General features: G+C 39.2%; 1 protein-coding gene across 1 annotated transcript in view; it reads right to left on the bottom strand.

Moving 5' to 3' along the window:
- LOC122790909 (dehydrogenase/reductase SDR family member 4-like) overlaps positions 1–22,773 on the bottom strand; it is a 388,748-nt gene that overhangs the window by 82,239 nt on the left and 283,736 nt on the right. Inside the window, exon 7 of the mRNA XM_044058593.1 lies at positions 8,939–8,994. Coding sequence (XP_043914528.1) covers positions 8,939–8,994 — 56 coding nt within the window. The remainder of the gene's footprint in view (positions 1–8,938; positions 8,995–22,773) is intronic.

Below are 22,773 nucleotides of genomic sequence, written 5' to 3'. Positions count from 1 at the left end.
TACAAATATGCGTGTCCAGCTGCAAAATGATCGATCTGCTGAGATATTCTCACATCAATTGCTGGAAATTGGGAATGGAAAGGTGCCGGTTGATCTGACCTCAGGACGAATTTCATTGCCTCATAACTTCTGCAATTTAGTGACGTCAAAAGAAGAATTGGTTGAAAAAGTATTTCCCAATATTCAAACCAATAAGAATCACGATTGCCTGACTGAACGAGCTATTCTTGCGGCCAAGAACAAAGACGTCTACGAACTTGACAATATTATTCAATCTAACATTCAAAGCGAGGCAGTCACATACAAGTCCATCGACACTGTTGTGGAAGCAGATGAAGCGGTTAATTATCCAACAGAATTTTTGAATTCACTCGATCTTCCAGGGATGCCACCGCACTTACTGCAATTGAAAATTGGCGTGCCAATTATCATGTTGCGAAATATCAACCAGCCAAAGCTTTGCAACGGCACGCGGCTTGCAGTAAAAAAATTAATGAGCAACGTCATAGAAGCAACAATCTTGACAGGACCTTTCAAAGGTGAAGATGTCCTCATTCCTTGCATTCCTATGATTCCAAAGGATATGCCATTTCAATTTAAGAGATTGCAATTCCCAATTCGATTGGCGTTTGCAATCACCATAAACAAAGCTCAGGGCCAATCTTTAGAATTGTGCGGTTTAGATCTACACAATGATTGCTTCTCACATGGACAATTATATGTTGCGTGTTCTAGAGTCGGCAAATTAGACAATCTCTATATCTGCACAGACAATGGAACAATAAAAAATATTGTATACCCACAAGCATTGTGAAATTAAACATATTAGAAACGTGCGCTCTCTCTTTTCTTTCTTTTCCATTTAACCAGATTTTATATATATATATATAGATATATATATATATATATATATATATATATATATATACATATACATATACACACACACATACATATACACACACACACACACGTATAACATATATGAAACATTATATGGGAATGTTAAATTACATTGACATACCAAAACAAGAACGAACAAGAATATCAACTACAAGGTTTGACAACTGAAACGCTGACAGTCAATTGCACACGCATTACGGAATTCCTCCCTGCTTGCCTTTTGCATGGGTAAGCTCACCTTCACCGCCCCCCCCAAACTGTATATGCTAACTTCAAGATCGCACAATCCCTGGGGAAAGGAATATTCCCTAGGAACTGTTGATCTATCACACCTGACAACCATCTGCTTAAGTTGACCAAATGCGGTCAATCCGCTGTCGACATTGTGGTGCGTCGACATAATTCAGTGGACCCATGTATATAGCTCAATAAATACACACTTGCAACTGCAGTTCCTCTATTTGAGAAACTGCAACTATGGTTGTTAGAATTATAGCAGGCACCATTATTAAATCTGTGACCTTTCGGCAAACCATCCATAAATGTTCATAATCATTTTCTAAATGGCATGGAATGGTCAGACTCTCGGTGGTACCAAGATTACTATGGCAGACCTGACCTCCTTATCTAGAGCAATAGTCTTCAGCTGATTCTGTGAGCTCCCCAGGCAAGTTGAGTATAATCCTTCCCGTAAGTCTTGGGTCAGCTCTGTGGCTTCCTTTCAATGGACTATGCCTGCTACATCTCCCACTGAGGTATCCAATGGTCATCTTCACTAGATAACTTAAGTATTTCAGCTGACACTTCTTGACATGCATCAGCAATGGCCATACTCTGCTTTCTCCCTGCATTGTAAAGCTCTTCAATTTGTCAAGAAGAACGAGCCTGACCTTATTTTTTGCTGCTTGTATCCACTAACTCATCTGTTCAGCACTACCCAAAGTTTACAACCACATGTGAAGATGGGAACACTGACTAGAAAAGCTTCATTCTATGACTTTGCTCTCATTTTTCCACTTATTCAGATATGCCTACAATACTGCCACCACTGTAACCATCCGCTGGTTAATCTCCTCAGTCCCTCTATCATCATGCTTGAACAGTGAAGATGGTACCAATCAACTTCCATGACCTTTCCAATATTTGTGCAAGGAGAGAGCCAATAGTGTGTTCCATGGCCAGGACAGAATGGATGCACACTTTCCCAGAGATGCTAAAGAGTGTAATCCCTCTATCACTACAACACTCCCTCCTATCCCCTTTTTGGGAATGGGGACCACTATCCAAGGCAAATCCAGAGGTAATGTCGGAGCTTTCCACTCAACACTAAAAAGGCAAGTTAACCATAAAACCCTAACAGTGAGTAGTTCCAGCATTTCTAACTATATGTTATGCAATCCCAAAGTATTGCAACAGTGAAAACATTTGATTTAATTAGATAGAATCACTGAAATAATGCATCTGCTTCACCAGACACATCTGACATTGCCTTCCCAGAAAAGGGCATATCTGCCATACTTAAATTCATCAAGGTGTTTCTTCCACTACTCAGCAATGCTCCCACATCAAAATTAGCATTTCTAATCTGTTGCTGTAAAAACTCTGGACAATATCTCACTCCCATGTCACTGGACGGTTTTGCCAGGACTTCTGTGAAATTATCTGAAATATCTTTGCCATGGTCATTCAAATGTCCTCCAACAGCCAGGCCTTCATCTCAATGGCAATTGCAGCTGCTGGCTTCACTTGTTGGCACCTATCAGACAAATCCACAGACAATCTCACTTCCACACCAGTAATTCAAGGAAGGCCTGCTTCTTTAACTTGGTAACTTTCCTCACCACTGGCGCACAGTTGTGCAGTAACCATCGTCACAAGCACATATCCATTTATAGCTACTTCTCATTTACAGAACTTCAGCTACTGAGGTCTTAAACAAGGTCCATTCACAGTTTGCATGCAAATACAAAGGAAGAGTCCTTCAATAGGAGAAAAGTTTAAATACTTCAGTACAGAAGTATCAGTTGGGTATAACAGGTTTGGTTTTCCCAAGTTCCTCCACTCAGTGCCTAGCAATCTGACCAATCTCAGCACCTCTTTTGATTGGACTGTCCTGAAAACACAGTCTCAGGTCTGTTGACATAGCTGCAAAGTTGAGCACTGGCCTTTGCCTCTAGGTGCAGGGGTAACAAGTTAACTTCTGAGCAGCTTGGTGTACAGACTTCCATAGGTTCTTACATTATTATTATTACAATGTCAACTACTGTTGCTTTCGTTAGCAACAAACACTGAACACTAAGTATTAGAAAACAACTGGCGCAGTATAACGTCATTAACTCTTCAAAACTTACCAATATATAATCACAGTACTATGTAATGCATCCCGTAAGGTTTATCAATGTATGTAATGTACATACAATTAATGAATCACGGGCAACTGTACACACACAGAGATGCCATGACATCTGCTTTTTGTAACAGCATGGCTAAAAGGAGACCACTAGATCAGTTTATAAACAAACTATAAATGCAAATACGTCTTCAGAGATCATCACTACTTCGAATGATAAAATGAGTGTGTTTCTTTCACTAAGAGCTGAATCACATTTACAGCCCTATTAAAAACCAACCAGTTAGCTGCTGAGCTTTCAGTATTTATAAAGTTTTATTTTACTTGTATATCCTTTGTTGACCAGGTGAGTCATACAAGTCTAGTGGCCTCTTTTATGGGGAGACCCAAAGCAGCATTTTTCACTACTGGGGAAATTTGGTCAATGCATCAGGAAACTTCTACTCTGCTAGGTGCTACAAGACCTCTTGCATCCACTTGCGCTACCACCAAATCAGGTAGATGGTACCTTTTCTCATCCAAAGGACGATACTCTCAGGTATGCAACATTCCCTCTTTTTGCTGCACTGCAGTGTTAGCAATCCATGTACCTGTTATGGGAATAGAACCTACAAAATTGTTGCACCACAGGCTACGGCTACCTGTTGTACCGTTAAGGACACAATAAAGCATGATGCGCTGTAGTCCCTGAATGGTACCACATTTATTTAATCCAAAAATCCACAAATTATGATAAGCGCCTTCATCTTAGTATAATTACAAGACTTCTTCAGATTAAAAAAAATTGCCATATTTAAAATACAACAGCAATCACATGATTTGTTGGCGCTTAGACTCTTAAAGAAACAATGTTACAAACAAAAACAAAACCAAGGATTTTTGTCTATTTAATTCGTCACAACTGTACTTGAAAGCAAAAAAAGATAATAAAATTTTCACTAAAATTTCTGAACTTATTCCAGACATATAAACCTTGAAATTATTTACCAACATATACAGGCTTTTAACTTTAACAAGGAGGTGACAGAAGAAATCTCTTTTAGCCCTGGAGAACTACCAGCATTCAATTGCAACTGCCATATAAGTTCCTTTTACTCCAGTAGTAGTCCCCACTGTTGTATCATTAAGAACTTAAATTCATGTTCTGGGCATGCTATTACGTGCTTGGAGAGGGCATTAATATTGCTTCTGGACCCAATAGCATATAGATGTTCACAGATATGTTCTTTCAGCATTAGCTCAGTTTTCCCCACATAGAATGCTGTGCAGGACTGACATAAAGCTAAACAGACTACACCTTATACAGTTATAATTCCCTTTTATTTTGAATGGTTTCCCATTAATTGTAGACTCAACCAGTGAAAATACTCTTACAAAAATTATAAGTTCCACATCTGGACATACCCAATTACCCAAAATCTAGGGACGCATTTGCACACTCTCTCTCTATGGTGACATCGATGAGGGAGGAAGTTAATTTATGTGGCTACTCCTTATTAAAAAGTATAAGGAACTTTTAAAACACTCCACAGAGAACAGGAATAACAAAGGAAAAAATGCATTGCTGTAGCACTTAAGCTACTGAGTGTTGTGATGCACAAACTCGACAAGACCACTTCAATGTTAGATGAAGAGTGAATCATGGGTTTAATTTGACTGCATCATTTTATCCCCTACCATTTTGTACTATTTTGTTCTGAATTCAACAGGAGACAGAAAAAGAAATAGACTTGGAATTCTGTCGGTATTTCATGAGGTCTTTGCAACTCCAAAATGCATACGATGTACAAATACATGTATTTTCCTTTTATCCAAACATCTTAAAACTCACTTAGCCTCTTTGAAAAACATTAATCTTCACTATGGAGAGCAGCAATTTATATATTAAACGCCTTTATTATCACTTGTGACATAGGCAAACTTACATTTGCATAAAATAAGCAAAAACAACCCACATGTTCACAGTTTACAGTAACCAGTCCAACATTACATAAATTGGTCTGCTTGCTCTCCCTTAAATGTCATTTTCCCTCTAAAGCAGGCATGGGCAAACTACGGCCCGGGGGCCACATGCGGCCCGTTAAACGTTTTGATTCGGCCCGCCAAACTTGAAAAAATTTAATAAATCAACCTTGTTAATGTTTTATTTCCCCTGCAATTCTGATGTTTCCTCACTAGATGGCGCACTCTAGATATATTGATTTTGTTGAGGTGAAGCGTAGACCTATTACTCCACGTTTGCAATTTACACTTTGACCCACCGCCCCTCTATGAAGATGAGCGGACCCAAGAAAAGGAAAGTGGACAGAGAATGTCGAGTGTTCAATAAGGAGTGGACAACTAAATATTTTTTCACTGAACACCGATCATCTGCTGTTTGTCTGATATGCCAAGAAACTGTGGCGTTTTTTAAAGAGTATAATATTAGCCGTCACTTTGCCACAAAGCACGCTAATTATGCTAGCAAGCTCTCAACAAAAGAACGGGAATAAAAGGAACAGGACAAGTACATCTGCATCTCCTACCATTTTTGAAAAAAGAGACAGTCAGGAGGAGAGTGATGGTGATATCCTGAAGGATAACAGAACTTTCAGTGCTTTAAAATAAAATGGTCATTTATTTGATTTTCGGTGTTTAAAGACTCATTTCGAAGTCAGAGATTTTATTGTAATGCTTTTCTTCATTTTCATTGGAAATTAAAGCACATGTTTTCTCCATATCCCAAGATGTGTATTTTTCCCCCCAATGAGGTGATGTTTTCAAAGCATGCCATCTATCTGCCCCTTTGTCAAATGTTAGAACTCAATGTGGCCCACGAATCAAAAAGTTTGCCCACCTCTGCAAAGCATTTCTCTGCATGTGTTGCTCCCACAATTTCCATTTTTTTCTATTTAAGTTGCTTCTACCCTTTTCTAAAGATCCCACTTCCAGTTCGTTTATCTCCGTTACAATATTCACTACTTCAAATATGGTTGGTTTAGACTCTGATTTCCATTTTATAATAGTTTTTTTGGCAGCAACCAGAATTAAGCTTAACAAGGCCTTATTAAGTCTAGGCAATTCAGATCATGTATCCCAGCTCAAAAATAATGTCCTTAATCACACTCATTTGCTCACTCAGTATTCCTATCAGAGTACTCTGTAGGGAAATTTTAAAGTCTGTCAACTTATTACACGCCAACATTTACATCTATCTGAGGAAAAATTATTTGGAATCTACTTGGGGTATAAAATAATTGTGTAAACACATGGCAAAAATCCTAAATCTTCTAGACTTTGTTGTATATTTGGAAGTCATACATATGTCTTCCCATTATTTCTTTGTGAGCTGCTTATCCAACCGCTCTCTTCTCAATCTTTTCTAACCTCCTCTGACTGACTTGATATAGTTAAATCAAGCAATGTTTTATATACTTTACTAAATTATCCACAATTTTTAACAGGGGCTTCTGGTCTAGATTCAACTGAAAACACTTTCAAAGCAGGTCTTCCACTTAGGATTCCCCTAGTCCTTTCTCTTTGTCTATACTCCAATATAAATTTCTGATAGGGAAGGCAGTCTCTAGCCTGCAGTCCAAATGTCTTCTTGGCCTCTTCCCATTCTATTACCTTTAACTCTCTTGATTATTTGTCCCCAATACCTTGGTTTCTTTGCCAGTTTTCTCCAGTAAATTCCATCCCTCCCTTCTCTAGCCTATTCTCTATACCACTAATTGCAGTCATCCTCAATTGGCAGAATCTACTTTCCCATTCCTGTGTTGGATTAGTTCTTAGTAGACTTTTTGCTACTTTATGAATACAATATTATTTATGACTTATTCTCCTTAAAGATCTGCATCCAAAATCACACACACACACACTTTATTTCTTGAATTTCCCCCTGCTTCATCATCATCCATTTTGAATTGTAGCTTTCTGCTTGTGTTATGTACAAGAGCCCTTACTGTGTAGCTCTAAAATATCCCTTCAAATTGGGTAATCCTAAACCAACTTGTTCTATTGGAATAATCAACTTATCCCACTTGATTCTTGCCTGCCTCCCCTCTCAGATAAAATCTCTCAACTCTTTATTAATTGCTACTGACAACTTCGCTGGTTGATAAAAATATGCCTAACCTGTGTAAAAAAACTAAAGGGACTAAACATTTTTACTACTTGTATCTTGCAATCCATATCCTCAGACAAGAGCTTCCACTTTCAAAGTTTTAGAATCTTTTCTTTAGTCTCTTCCCACATATCCTCAGCTACCGTAACATAATCCTTTTCAACCCATACTACTAAACAAATTTTATCATATTCCCATAAATATGGGTATTGCTGAACCAATTCATGTGTATGTACATAGTTCATAGCTATAGCCTTTGTTTTACATTCATTAATTTTATATCCTCCTCAAAAAAAGAAACTGTCTCAGAATATTCCACAACACTGAAATGTCCTTTCTGGTTTTATCAGGTACAAAATAATTTTGTTTGCAACTAAAGTCTGCTTTTCTTGATTACCATACAAATGATATCCTTGTATTTCTGAGCCCTTATTTTCTTTGCCAGTGGTTCTAAATATAATGCAAATAGAGGGGAAAGAGGACACCCTTGCCTGGTTCCTCTGATCAGATAGAACACATCAGACAGAAGCCCTCCCACTTTGATTTTTGAGTCAGATACTTCATATATCCTCCTAATTAACCTCAACACAGTATCGGGGAATGCAAATGCTTCCGTTGCACTACTCATAAAATCCCAACTTACTCTGTTGAATGCTTTCTCTGCCTTAAGACCCACCAACAACAGCAATATTTTCTTACATTCTGCTTCCCTCTGGACCATCATTCATCAGTGTTTTACTAATATTGTCAAAATGTTTGACTCCTCTCCACAAATCCACGCCAATCCATATCTATTAATTTTGGAAACGCCTTTGCCATTCTTTTAGCTGTTATAGACAACACTTTATAATCATGGTTTACAACTGAAATAGGCCTATATGAAGCTGGATCTGATGGGTCTTTACAGTCTTTTGGTATTACTACCACCACAGATTTTTCCAGGATGATGGTGCTTCCCCTCATTTTTAAATACTGTTAAAACAAAACATTCCAGATGTTTATCACTTTCTTCCAACCCAGCTTCCAAATTTCCACAAGAATACCATCTATTCTTGGAGAATTTCCGGCATACTGATTATACATCAACATTTTTATCTCACCTCCTCCTATCTTAGCTTTTAATTGTTCAGCCTCATCTACCTCTAAACTTGGCACATTTAAATCTTCCATAAATACTTCCATTTGTGCCTTTTCTTCACTTATGCATTTATCTGATTTTTACAATTTTTCATAAAATTTCCGAAATATCGATAATTTACAGGATCTCGGGCCATTTTTCTTTTTTCTTACAGGCTCCCTAATTTTGGTAACAACCCTTTCTATTTTCTGTTGCCTAAGTTGTTATGCTAAAAGTTTTTGTGCTCTGGATTTATAAAAAAAAAAAAAAAAAAAACAGTTGCTTAACAGCAATCTATACAGCAATTTACATTTTTAAAGCAAATACACAGAGTGGTATGGTACACAGTGCAGCAGACTCCAGGAAGATAAGCCTGGAGACATCACATTTCTTGGTACATATATTCTGTCAACATCATGCACATTTTAATAGCAGCACAGAAAGGTAACTGCAACTAGCTTACCTCTTCAAAGGCAATTTTTCATTTATTTCTTTCATCAGGTCTGGATTTTGCCACAGCTGTTTAAAAAAAAAAAAAAAAGGTGAGGGAATTTTATTTTGGATACCTCTAAGTTATTTGTTCAAGTCTTACTTATAATACTTAAGTCTCTTATTAGCGTACTTGCGCATGCTTGAATCAATCACACTCCTTCCTACCACAGCTGTCTTGGTAACTCATTTTATTTATTTTATTTTACATTTGTTAACCGGGATAGTCCACTGGACACAGGTCCATTTTCAGTGGAGTCCCAGTGAGAAAAGCTCCAGAAATAAAAAAAATACATGTAATAAATAGTGTATACACAAAAGTTACAAAGAAAAGCTACATACAAGTACAGTTATACATAGCTCAAGTAGTAACTACAGACATAACATGATTGGTGAAACAAAGTAATACATTACTAAAGTCTCAAAGCCTAAGAGAACATCAACATTATATCTGGAGTGATAAGTGTAAAGCAACATCATCATCATTCTACAAACTATCAGTCTTAGTTTTGTCCAGTAACTGCCCAAGTACCATATACTCCAAGCATGGCTACCAGAGAAGCTTTACACTGCATGGAAAAAGTCCAGTTCCTTATTTCTAAATAACGTTTCAAAACTACAAAGAAAGTCAAAATCTTGCAGGCATGTCTTCATGATACAGCCTGAAACTCCTTCCTTCAGAGAAGTTTACTGCAAATCATTCTAGAAAGCCAATGTATCACTCCTTAGTGACAAACAACACATTCTAATACTGTTAAGTTTTCTAGGACCCCAGAAGCTGTTGCTTAGCTGTGGAAAGGGGGCTAAAAGGACAGTACTTATTAGGGTTGCTTCCTTACTCTTCTTCCAGACTGACCATTTTTAAACATTCCTGCAGCACAAAATTTGGCTAGTTAAGTTATAGGCAAACTAAATTAGCCCGTAACAGTGGACTGTGAATCTTGAGCTTGCTGTTATACTTGAAGTTAAGAGCCATACATGGCAGCAGTCATAGACCCTTCTGTAGCTGTATATTTAATATTACAACTAATGGCCATGAACAGTGGCTATTTCTTTCTTGGCTGGAGGGCAAATAAGCCTCATCTGTCCCACCCATAGCCCAATGCAGTAGAGGCAGACATGTAATTTTATGTATCCCCTCTAAGCATAAAATTCTTACTTTCTCTATCTTCTGTGCTTATGTGCCTCCTGCCAGCACGTTTGCTCCATGAATCTGAGTAAGAACACATTTATGAAAAACACAAAATCATAAATTTGCCAGACTTTTCAGAACATCCATCTGCAAAGGCAGCTCACGAGAGTAATAAGTGGTGAATGCAGAAGATCTTTTCTAAAAATCAACTGATAGGGTTAGTGCTCACATATGTGCTACATCAAATTGAGAGGCCCTCTGGAGTGGGTTATAGCTGGGAAGAGTAACAAGCAGTATATCTCCCAACGACAGAGAAACTAGAATGGCTAAAGGAAGTAAAAGCACAGAGGCCTGAAGCATCAGGGTACTAAAGTAGACCAGATTAATAAAACAATATTCCAGCACTACTGCCTGAAGATATGGGCTCACAACCAAGTGGCAATACACCCCCCCAGAAGATATTGTTGAAACAGGTACTGAAGTAACCATACTACTACAGGTGAAGTGGACTTGGTACTGGCTTAGGTGCACAGTTAACCACCATATGGCAAATTATGCTGCATTAACAAATCATATGGATATGCTTTGTCCAGTCATACTCATGTCCTCTCTCTACCTGGATATGCTTTGTTCAGTCATACCCATGTCCTCTTTACCTGGATATGCTTTGTTCAGTCATACCCATGTCCTCTTTACCTGGATATGCTTTGTCCAGTCATACCCATGTCCTCTTTACCTGGATATGTTTTGCCCAGTCATACCCATGTCCTCTTTACCTGGATATGTTTTGCCCAGTCATACCCATGTCCTCTTTACCTGGATATGTTTTGCCCAGTCATACCCATGTCCTCTTTACCTGGATATGCTTTGCCCAGTCATACCCATGTCCTCTTTACCTGGATATGCTTTGCCCAGTCATACCCATGTCCTCTTTACCTGGATATGTTTTGCCCAGTCATACCCATGTCCTCTTTACCTGGATATGCTTTGCCCAGTCATACCCATGTCCTCTTTACCTGGATATGCTTTGCCCAGTCATACCCATGTCCTCTTTACCTGGATATGCTTTGTTCAGTCATACCTATGTCCTCTTTACCTGGATATGCTTTGTTCAGTCATACCCATGTCCTCTTTACCTGGATATGTTTTGCCCAGTCATACCCATGTCCTCTTTACCTGGATATGCTTTGCCCAGTCATACCCATGTCCTCTTTACCTGGATATGTTTTGCCCAGTCATACCCATGTCCTCTTTACCTGGATATGTTTTGCCCAGTCATACCTATGTCCTCTTTACCTGGATATGCTTTGTTCAGTCATACCTATGTCCTCTTTACCTGGATATGCTTTGTTCAGTCATACCCATGTCCTCTTTACCTGGATATGCTTTGCCCAGTCATACCCATGTCCTCTTTACCTGGATATGCTTTGCCCAGTCATACCCATGTCCTCTTTACCTGGATATGTTTTGCCCCGTCATACCCATGTCCTCTTTACCTGGATATGCTTTGTCCAGTCATACCCATGTCCTCTTTACCTGGATATGCTTTGTCCAGTCATACCCATGTCCTCTTTACCTACAGTGGAGAGGACAAACAGCGAGTCTGTCGTCCTGAACTCATGTACTCTCTTCAGGTAAACCTGATATGGAAATGCAAGCCAAGGCTATGGAGTAATCACTCTCTCTTTCTCCTGGATATTCATCTAAAGAAAATGTGGAGGTGAAGGCAGACAGCCAAGGACAGCTCTGATACCACCTTTGGTAGGAAAAGTGATTCCCAAGAAATTTATGTCCTTGAAGATTGATTGAAAATTAGGTTCCTTAAAATGAAGGTAAGTTGCTCAGAAATCGTATTGGTGGAGGTAACAGTCACAAAGAACAGCCTCTTCCAAAATATGAGCTAGGTCCATTAAACTACTTTATCCAAGTAAGGGAGAGAGGCAATCCTGTCAATGTCATGAATTCAAGACCCAAGGAGAAGAGGGAGAAAGTACAGTTGTGTACACTTACCATAAATGTAGATGTTAGAGTGTATTAACTGTTGCAGACATTACATTTGGGATATTCTGCCGGCAGGTTGCCCTCAGTCACCCTGATTAACAAAGTCTTGGGTCCTGCATCAGTTGCTGTCCCTTCTTTCATGACGTCAGGTCGTCAGGGGTATAAAACATGCAGCCAACACCTTTACATCAGTTTTTCTTGCCCCAGATGTCAGGTGCCCCCCTAATGGGGAGCAAATAAAATTAAAAACACAAAAATATGCCTCCAACCAAAAGCAAATACACCAAAAAGGCTTTTAAGCATAGTAAAAGAAGGTAGAAGTATAGCCAGAGAAAAGTAGGGGGCTGGAGGGAGGGTAACCAGGACTGCAACAGTGAATACACTCGAACATCTACATTTATGTTAAGTGTACACAACTGTACTATGTTCTTTGTGTTTCACTGTTGCCGTCATTACATTTGGGTAGATTCCCAAAGCTATGGTTGGGAGGAGGGGGTTTATACAGCATTAGGGCCAGCTATAAGGCCCTGCAAGACAGCAGTAGCAAAGCCAACTCTGGATTTAGAGAAAATTGGTAAATGATAATGCTTGGTGAAAGTATGTACAGAACTCCAGGTAGCAGCTTCTAGAATATCCCTGGTAGGCACACCTCTGAGAAAGGCTGCAGAAGTAGATGCAGCCCTGGTTGAGTGAGATCTGATCCCCTGGGGAATAGGTTTTCCATGGTGCTTATAGCAGAAATGAATGCAATGACTTATCCATTTAGAAATGGGTTTGTTTTGAAATAGCCTTCCCCTCTGCCCCTGCAGTAAATGCTACCAGCAATTGTTCAGGTTTTCTTCGAGATTTAGTCCTGTCCAAGTAGAATCTAAGTTGTCTGTGCACATCCAAGGAATGCAGAATCTGTTCCCCTTTGTTCTGTGGATTGGGAAAGAAGGTTGGCAAATGAATGGACTGATTCAGAGCCACACTGGAAACCACCTTGGGCACGAAGGACGGAATGGTCCTCAGAAATACCCTGCCCGCATGAAAGATGATGAAAGGCTTCACTGCCATAAGGGCCTGTAATTCAGATATCCTTCTAGCTGAAGTGATTGCTAAAAGGAAGGCTGTTTTCCAAGAAAGACATATTAAGTCTGCAGTAGCAGCTGGCTCAAAAGGAAGTAGAGTGAGTTTTTCCAAAACAAAGTTAAGATCCCAGGCTGGGTTAGGAGCTCTCCTGGGTGGTCTCAAGTTCTTTGCCTCTCTGAGCTACTGCTTGAGCAGGGGAGAGAAGAGGGAAAGTTCTGTGTTACAGTGAGCTGAAATAGCTGAAGTGTGGATTTTAATAGAGGAAAAAGACAGGCCCTTGTGAAGCATCTCAGGTAAGTATTGCAAAATCTGAGGTAAATTGGGTGCTGCTGTGCTCATCCCTAAAGACTGGCTCCAGGCACAGAATCGTTTCCATTTATCAGCATAAGATTTTCTAGTACTAGGTCTTCTCGCCTCTAAGATGATATCCATCACAGGTTTGCTGAGGGATAAGGGTGAATTTAAGTGATTAGCCAGGCTGCAAGATTCAACGTTGGAAGCTGAGGGTGCAGAATTTGGTTCTCCTGCTGAGACAGCAAGGAAGGGGTCTGAGGCAGGTGCCATGGCGATATTTGTGACACACTGCGCAGGAGTGGGTACCAGTGTTGGCGTGGCCAGTCTGGAGCAATCAAAATCATTCTTGGTTTGTCCTGGTTGACTTTTAGCACAACTTTGGAGAGCAGAGGCAAAGGGGGAAAGGCGTAAACTGATAGGTTTTTCCAGCTGAAGGTCAGAGCATCCACTTTCCAGGCTTTTTTGTGTGGAGTTAAATAGATCTATGTCTGGGCTCCCCCATTTACATGTCAACATGTTGAAAATCCGTGGTTCCAGTTTCTACTCGTGTGGGTCCATGAGATTTCTGCTTAGTCCGTCTGCCAGTGTATTCAATTTCCTGGAAGGAATTGAGCTTGTAGGTGCACCTCGTAGCTCAAGGCTGTGTTCCACAAAGCCATGGCTAGTCTGCAGAGGGGGTAAGAATGTGTACCCCCCTGTTTGTTTATGTACCACGTAACTGTGGTGTTGTTCATCTTAACCATTAGTTGTCCTGGAAAAATGTAGTCCTTGAAGGCTGTCACAGCATTCTGTACAGCTAACATTTCTTTTTGACTGATATGTAGGTGCATTTGATTTGAGTTCCATTTGCCCTGAATGCACTTTCCTGCCAGGTGAGCTCCCCACGCATAGTCTGATGCATCTGTAGTTAGGGTATGGGCAAGCAGGGGGTAGCGTGAATGGCAGTCCCTTGTTTTGGTGGCAGGCCTCTGCCCACCATAGGAAATCCAGGCGTAGGCAAGGTATGATAGGAATCATTGATTCCAGGCTGTGACAATGTTGACTCCATAGACTTTAAATACCACTGTAGTTTCCCCGTATGCAGTTTTGCATATGGAATTAGAAGAATACAGGAGGCTATGAACCCCAAGGCTTGCAGTATTTGTCTTGCAGATAGCAGGGTTTTTGTGGCCACTTGTTTGAAGTAAGTTACCAATTGAATTTGCTTCTCTGGCGTGAGGAAAGCCATCCGGGCAGTTGTATTCAAGCTTGCACCCAGAAATGTAATCTGTTGAGAGGGTACCAGCTGTGATTTCTTTTTGTTTATGGTGTACCCCAGACAAGTTAGAACCCTTTTTACAAATGCCAGATGATTTAGAAGTATGCCCTGGTTTTCTGCCTGAATTAGACAATCGTCCAAGTATGGATATATTTGAATATTTCTTTGCCTGCAAAATGCAATAACTGGAGCCAAGCACTTTGTGAATACCTTGGGCACAGTAGACAAGCCAAACGGCAGTGTAGAGAACTGATCATGTAAGTAGCCTGCTTTGAAGCGTAGGTATCTTCTGCAAGATTAGTAAAAACCACAGACTAAACTGTAAATGAAAACAACCAGCCAGTGATACTACCAATATTTTTATTAAAAAAAGCACAATTCTAACGTCTCGGCTGTCCACACAAACCTTCAAGGAGTAAAAAGACATCAAAAAAACTTGCCTCATAGTGTGTTCACTCAAGCAATTAATTCATTACACAATTAAATCAAATATTTCCAACTAAGCTCTTCATTAAGACCATATGGATACAAAGTGTTGATGGAGCTGCAAAAATATCTGGACTTAGACATTACACCCAGAGGGCTTAGAGTATATAAAGATCCTACTCTGCCCTTCCATTTACAGAATGTAAATGACATGCAGTTCCATAAATGTTGGGTATCAGCAGCACATAAGTGCACCCTCGAATGGGTAAACATTCTTCTAGATCGTGATAGGGTTAAGTAAAAAGAACTTAAAGAACAAATTAAACAGATTTGCAATACCCTTTCATCAGGTACTCCTGTATCTGTACTGGATACGTATCTAAATGACATTAACTTAAAACTTAAGAACTATGAGGGGGAGCTGGTGGACAAAGAAGCGAATGCTGTTACAAGAGTTGCGCGACTACGAAAACGGGAAGGCGTTTATTTCCAGAGCCAACAGGAAGAAGTCTCGCAATCATGTGAGCTTTCAAAAGCCAGAAAACGGTTCCTGGGCGCATGATTCCTCCTTCTCTGCTTCAGATAGATTCTATACATCCTGTGATGATGATTATGACAATTTAGAAGATTATCCTGCATTGCCTCGAGCAGAACAACATTTCCAGACCTTTCGGAGCGAAACCTCATATTCCCGTGGGGGCAGACAAGGCATCAAACGTGTCCGTGAGGCACAAGGACAATTTTAAAAGACTATTACCCACAGAGGGGGTATAAACGAGGTAAAAGATCCAATTATACCTCTAGTTAGTAATAACTATATAATTAATCTTTCTGGGCATGGTTTTACAGACTATGAATATTCAGTTCTTAATTGAGGCTTAAAATTTGTTCCAATGGTAGTGCCTCGTATTCATGACATTAAATGCGATGTATTCAGGTTTAGCAGAAAATTGCATTTAAAGCAATTTTTTAGGATTACTTCTGCAAAGAATGAATCTACAGATAATATTGAAAATATAAGTAGTTCTGACGATAGTTTTGTTACTTGTGAGTCAGATTCTTCTTTTAATGCCTACTGTAGGTTGGACACTAGTAATGTATATGTTAAAAGTATGTATATGCCTCCTTATTTCAATGAAGAAGTTATGCATTTTTCAAATATGTTAAATTTTGCACTTGAGGATGATTTTATAAAATTCAAGAAGACCAGAGGGTACACTGAATATAACTTATCTATGATGGAAGGGAAAGCTGTTAAAACATTAAGTAAAATGGATAATATTATATTCAAACCCTCAGATAAAGGAAACAAATGTTATAATGCATTATACTCAGTATTTCTCTATGTGCATGGAACATTTGAATGGTAATCAAACTTATGAAATTATAGATATGTCAGTATATGTTCAAGCTTTGGAAGAATATCGTGAACTATTATCTAGAGGCAATAGACTAGGATATTTTACAGACGCACACATTAAGAATAAATTTAGTATAAGAGATAGCAAAATGGTACATTTTTACTGCCTTCCGAAGGTGCATAAAGATTTGAATAAACCACCAGGAAGGCCTATAGTGGCTGGTTGTGATTATTTCACACATGCCTTAGGTGTCTTTTTACATCATTATCTGAGTCCTGTAGTATTTAAACTTCCTTCTTATATTAGAGATGTATTTGATTTCATACACAAAATAAGTGACATAGAATGAATAGTGATGTGTATTTTTTCACAATAGATGTTAAAAGCTTATATACTAGTATAAGTCATGCCTTTGGTTTAGAGGCAGTTCGTTTTTTTCTAGGAACTTCTCCAGTTACAGAATACATTGTGGACCTTTTCTATTTCTGTCTTACTAATAATTTTTTTGAGTTTAATAACGCTCTGTTTAGACAGAAACAGGGTACAGCCATGGGGGCTGCTTTTGCCCCCATGTATGCTAATCTTAGCATGGGACTTTTTGAATTAGAATACATTTACAAAAGATCATTTTTTTGTCAGTATGTTATTAAATATTTCCGTTACACTGATGATTTGATTTTTATTGCACAGGGTGGGGATGCCTTGGTTGAACAATTTGTTCAATCTTTACATTTTAATAGATTTCATTTACAATTTCATGGATTGATAGTAGGAAAATGCACTCCTTTTTTGGATGCAGAAGTATAATAGATGGGACAATTTTACATACTACTGTCCACAGAAAGTTTGATCAGGGTACACACTTTGTACATAGGGATAGCTGTCATCCTACACATACTTTAGAAGCACTTCCTTATGGTGAGATGCTGAGGGTATCTAGATTATGTAATAACATTAAAGATTTACAAAGCGAATTACAAGTAACTGTGGATATGTTTGAAAATAGGGGCTATGATAAGAATTTAATGGAGAGAAGCTGTAAGAGGCTATGTTCTGGCTCCGCTGTAAATAATACACAATGTAATTCATACATTATGGCTCCACATAAAATGGCTTCAAAAAAATCTTCAGAAACTATTTTGTTTCTACATTTGGGTGTTTTAGTTTTGAAATTTCACAAGTAATAAAATATTTTTGGAACTATTTGAGTTCCTTGAAAAATGTTTCTTCTAGGTTAAATGCTAAATTAGGCATTTCTTATAGAAGGGGTAGAAATATACATAATTTTATTGTCAAAGGAAAGTTTAGTCCCCCAGATGTCAGAATAAATTTAAATACACTTACACTGGGTACTTCTTGTTGAAAAAATGCAAGGCTTGCAAATATGTAATAAATAAATTTGATTATATTAATAATGTTCCACTTGATACATGGTGTACTTTTACGTGCAACACAGAAGGAGTTATACATGCACTTAAATGCCCGTGCAATCTGTTTTATATTGGAGAAACTAAAATGGCCTTTAAGGTCAGAATGTTAGAGCACATAAGAGATATAAATAAAAAGAAACAAGAAAGTTCTATAGCTACCTATTTTGAATGTTTCCACAATAGTAATAGTGAAGGTTTACAGGGTACCGTTTTGGAGAAAATTAGAGTCAGTATTTGATGAATGTTTTTAAAAAAAAACAGCTTTTGACTAAAGAGTCTTTATATATTTTAAAATTCAACACTTTGTATCCATATGGTCTTAATGAAGAGCTTAATTGGAAATATTTGATTTGTGTAATGAATTAATTGCTTGATTGAACACACTATATGAGACAAGTTTTTTTGATGTCTTTTTACTCCTTGAAGGCTTGTGTGGAGAGCAGAGATGTTAGAGCTGTGCTTTTTTTAATAAAAATATTGGTGGTATCACTGGCTGGTTGTTTTCGTCATCTTCTGCAAGATTCCCTGACTGGGATGTGCAGGTTATGTTTCTTTTAAATCTAGAGTTGCCAACCAGGCATCTTTGCCTAGCATAGGAAGTAACTGGTTAAGAGTCAGCATCTTGAATTTTGGAATGTCCAGAAAGGTGTTTAGAGTAGACAAGTCCAAAATTGGATGCCATGATTTGTCTTTTCTGGGTACCAGAAAAAGCCTGGAATAGAAACCTTGTCCCTTTTCCTCTTCTGGTACTGGTTGAATAGCCCCCATGTTTAAAAGGGAAAATACTTGTTTTTGAGCCTCTGCCCACTGATTTGAGGGCAGGTCTGGCCACCCGTTTGGTGTTGGTAATGTGTGGAAATGAAATCTGTATCCCTGGGACACTATATTTAAAACCCATTTGTCCTGGGTTATGAGTTCCCAGTTCTTTGCATGAAGAGCAATTTTTCCTCCCAAAGGGGCGGCTAAAAGGTAATTGCTTGGTAATTTTAAAAGGAAGCCATTGAGACCGTTTACCATAGGGATGTGTCTTGTTATTTCCAGATTTGGAAGTGGAGGCCCCCCACTGCTTAGATCTGAGAGTCCCCCTGGGACTGAAACCTGGTGCTTTTGGTGTGTCTTGGTTTGGCTTGAGAGGATCTGGAAGGAGCTGGAAAAGACCAATTCTTAGTAGGCCAGTGCCTACTAAATCTTGGAGGTTGCACTTGTAAGAAATCTTAAAGTTTGCATAGATTTAGCTTTATCTTCCGTCTTTTTTAGACCTTCTTCAGCCTTACTGCCAAACAGGCGGTCCTGATTTAAAGGAGCATCCAACAATTTTGCTTTAACATGATCAGACAAAGATTTCTCCTTAATCTAAGCATGCCTTTGAAGCACAGACCCAGTAACAGCAGCCCTGCACGAGGCCTCTAAAGAATCAAAACCACATTGCAAAGGATGCTTTCCAACATGTTCAGCAGAATGCAATAAATCCTGTAAATCTTTATTTTCCACACAGTCCGGAATCAACATAATTTTCTGTTTAAGCAGTCCAATTGCATGCTGTAGATATTTTAACATATGAAATTGGCAGTTTAAAGCCTTGGATTGCCAAGGTTGCAGAAGTATAAACCTTCTTACCTCATCTATGCAGCACCCTGGAGTCTCTATCAGAAGGGGTAGGATTTTTAGCAGTAGAAGCCTTAATGTCCTTGGGCCCCTGAGAAATGGTTTCTGGATCTGCAACAGGGTTTTTGAAAAGGAACTTGTGGGACTCAGGAACCCTGTAGTATCTGTCAGGTTTACTAGTTGCCGGAGGCAGGGAACCAGAGGCCATACTGAATTCTGAAAACACATCAACAATGTCTAGCACAGGAGGTATAGCCAAAGGCCTATGCTTAGGTAAGAAGGAAATCCCTAAGCCTCTTTTTTTTAATCAAAAAATTCCTGACTTTCCCAATGGAAATGCTCCCTTAAGGTATGTAAAGTTTCCCCAAAAGAAAAATCCTCAGGAGGGGAAGCAGAGGGAATGGAATCCTCTGCATCATAATCCTCATAAGTAGGTATGGACAAATTCACGTCATTAGAAGAGTCAGAAGAAACAGAAATCTGATCAGAAGATTCATAATCGAACTCAGCCCTAGGCCTCTTGGGGGGGGGGGGGGTTGACTACCCCTGATTAGAGTAATTAAATCTTCAGCCATTTTGATAATTTGTTTTTTAGGCATAGGGGCCTGAGTATGTGGCCTGGGCATTGGTTTTTTAGACATAGATCAAGATTTAGACCTTAGTAACGAAGGTGGAGTCGGTTTAATATGCAAGACTGTAGGCCTGAATACACCCTCAGAAGCCGGTGCCTGCACAGCGACTCCAGACCCATCCAAGGTAGAGACATCCGCGGGTTCCATAGGTGAAGTATCTCGCAGCATACCGGACTCCGAATGCGTCTCAGTAGAGGCCTGCAAATCAGAATTAGCGGGTATCAGGGGCTGCGGAAACGCCTCACTGAGTACCGGCGAACTGGCAACTGGCTTAGGAGAAGCGTCGTCAGCAGTTTTGGACCTCAGCGGCCTGTCTCTGTCTTTATCTTTGCATTTTTTTCAGAATCCCGGTAGTCGGATGGCTAATCGACAACATTTCTGGATAATTGAACCGAGAACTGAAATACGTAGAGGCAAAAATGTACCAACGACGGATAGTGCACTGATTAAATAAAGCACAAAACCGACAGCAAGGTACGTCGTGGTCAGGGCCTAGGCAAGGAATGCAGTACGAATTAAAATCTTTATGAGGTATTTGCTTTCCACAAGTAATGCAATTATTAACTTTTACTGACATCGGAAAGGAGCAAGAAAAAATTTCCCCAACGGGGTACTTAGCTTTAAGTTGAAGACTTCGGTTCTGAAACTTGAAAACGAAAATTTCAGGAGTCAGCCGACCAGCACTTGTGAACTGCTTCTGCTTTGGGCACCACACAGCAAGAAAGACCGATGTAATGGCGTCGGATGCATATTTTATACCCCTGACGTCATGGAAGAAGGGACAGCAACTGACGCAGGACCCAAGACTTTGTTAATCAGGCCGACTGAGGGCTACCTGCAAGCAGATAACCCAAATGTAATGACTGCACCAGTGAAACATGAAGAACATCCTCAGAACCAGACTGAAGGACAGACTATAGTCTTTGCGCAGGCTTGTCTAATGCCACTGAATGGCCAGGGCAGGAAGATGCAGATTTTTACCCAGTCCTCTAATGATTAGGTCTGATAACATTTCATAATATATTTTGAATACTGGAACAGACATATGATGTGAGGTGTGCCTAGTCAGGGCTGAGACCACATATACCATGGTCTTGGGGGTCATAGGCTCCAAAATTAGGATGATAGATAATTTACCTCAAACCTGCAATTCCTGTTGGACTCTCTGTACTTTCTCTGACCCCATAACTGGAGCTGCTGTTGCTCATCTAGGCCATCATGCATTTTTGAAAGCATTTATTATAACTTTTCCCTTTCAGGAAAACTGCCTGGAGTTTCTCATTAACACCTATGTGGTATGCACTGTCACACTTCTAGCATCCAACATGCATATTACATTCCAGAACATTTTCTGAAAAATCAGCTTAAAGCATAAGATAAACATTCATATTTTGTGAAAAATATCAGCTATTAAAACTGTAATATCAAAGCTATCAGTAAGAAGTACTCTTTATAATACCAGTCAGTGCATTAATAATCTTTTCCATAAATACTATCATTTTAATGTATACAAATCCTAAATTATATTTTTCTAAAGTTTTCACAAACCAATTTTCATTTCTTGAAAACTATACAACCACGACATATTGTTAGAACATTTTTGTTAACCAAACATTCACATGACAAATTCCTCTCTAATTTGCAGAAATATTCCATAATTAGCAATACAAATAACACTGGATATCTCTTAAGATGTGCAACTGACAGAACAAGTACCAAAGACAGCTTTCTTCAACAATATTCAAGGTTCATCTAATGTCATGCAGCAGTTTACGTCACTTGGCTTTTGAAGTATTAAGTACATGTAGAAATGTCATAATTACTAACACCTAGCAATATTTCCAGTATACTGTGAATGGTCCTGTCTCCTACTCTAGCATTTCACACCATACACCTGGATAAAATGTAGGTCTGTCAGTTATGAAAATATAAACTGAAATATGAAAACATGAATAACAGGTGGCAAATAAAGATCAATATCGTCACTGCAGAACATCCAAGACTAACAATCTTACTGTCATTTTGTTAATTTTTTGCCCATTATTAGCTGGTAAGTCACTTAAAGTAGGCAGACCCAAAAAAGTTCTGGACACCTTAAGGCGGTATGGGTGTGAAAGTATAGTGGTGCAAAATCTTACCATAATGAAAGACGTCCTTTTCTTCACTGTCACAGTATTCTTAACATGAGGGATCCATTGCCAAGGGCGGCACGATGCCCAGCCGGTATACCAAGGCTCTTAACTACCTTAAGGTACGCCATATGTTGCACGCATGCTCCTCGCATATGTAGGGCATAAGAGTGATGTCCAGACATACCAACCTCAGAAATGAATGCCCCAGTTAGAATGCCAGTCCAAGGAGAAGTAGGAGGTAAACAATATATCCAGAAGAGAAAAAGAACCAGGGGGTAGGAGGGAGGGAGTGAATACTGCAACATTGAAGAAGAGAAGGACATCTATTGTTATGGTAAGATTTTACACAACTATACTATGCCCTCCTGTTCTACTGTTGCAGTATTCTTAACATGAGGGAAAGTGCCAAAGCACAGGAAAAACTTGGGAGGAGGAAGGACTAGTAGAGTTCTCTAGAAAGCCATGAA

This window comes from Protopterus annectens, chromosome 16.part0, assembly GCF_019279795.1.
Source record: "Protopterus annectens isolate FY-2018-M chromosome 16.part0, PAN1.0, whole genome shotgun sequence".
Taxonomy (NCBI): Eukaryota; Metazoa; Chordata; order Ceratodontiformes; family Protopteridae; genus Protopterus; species Protopterus annectens.
The sequence above is the reverse complement of the archived record's forward strand: the minus strand, read 5'-3'. Positions and strand labels throughout refer to the sequence as shown.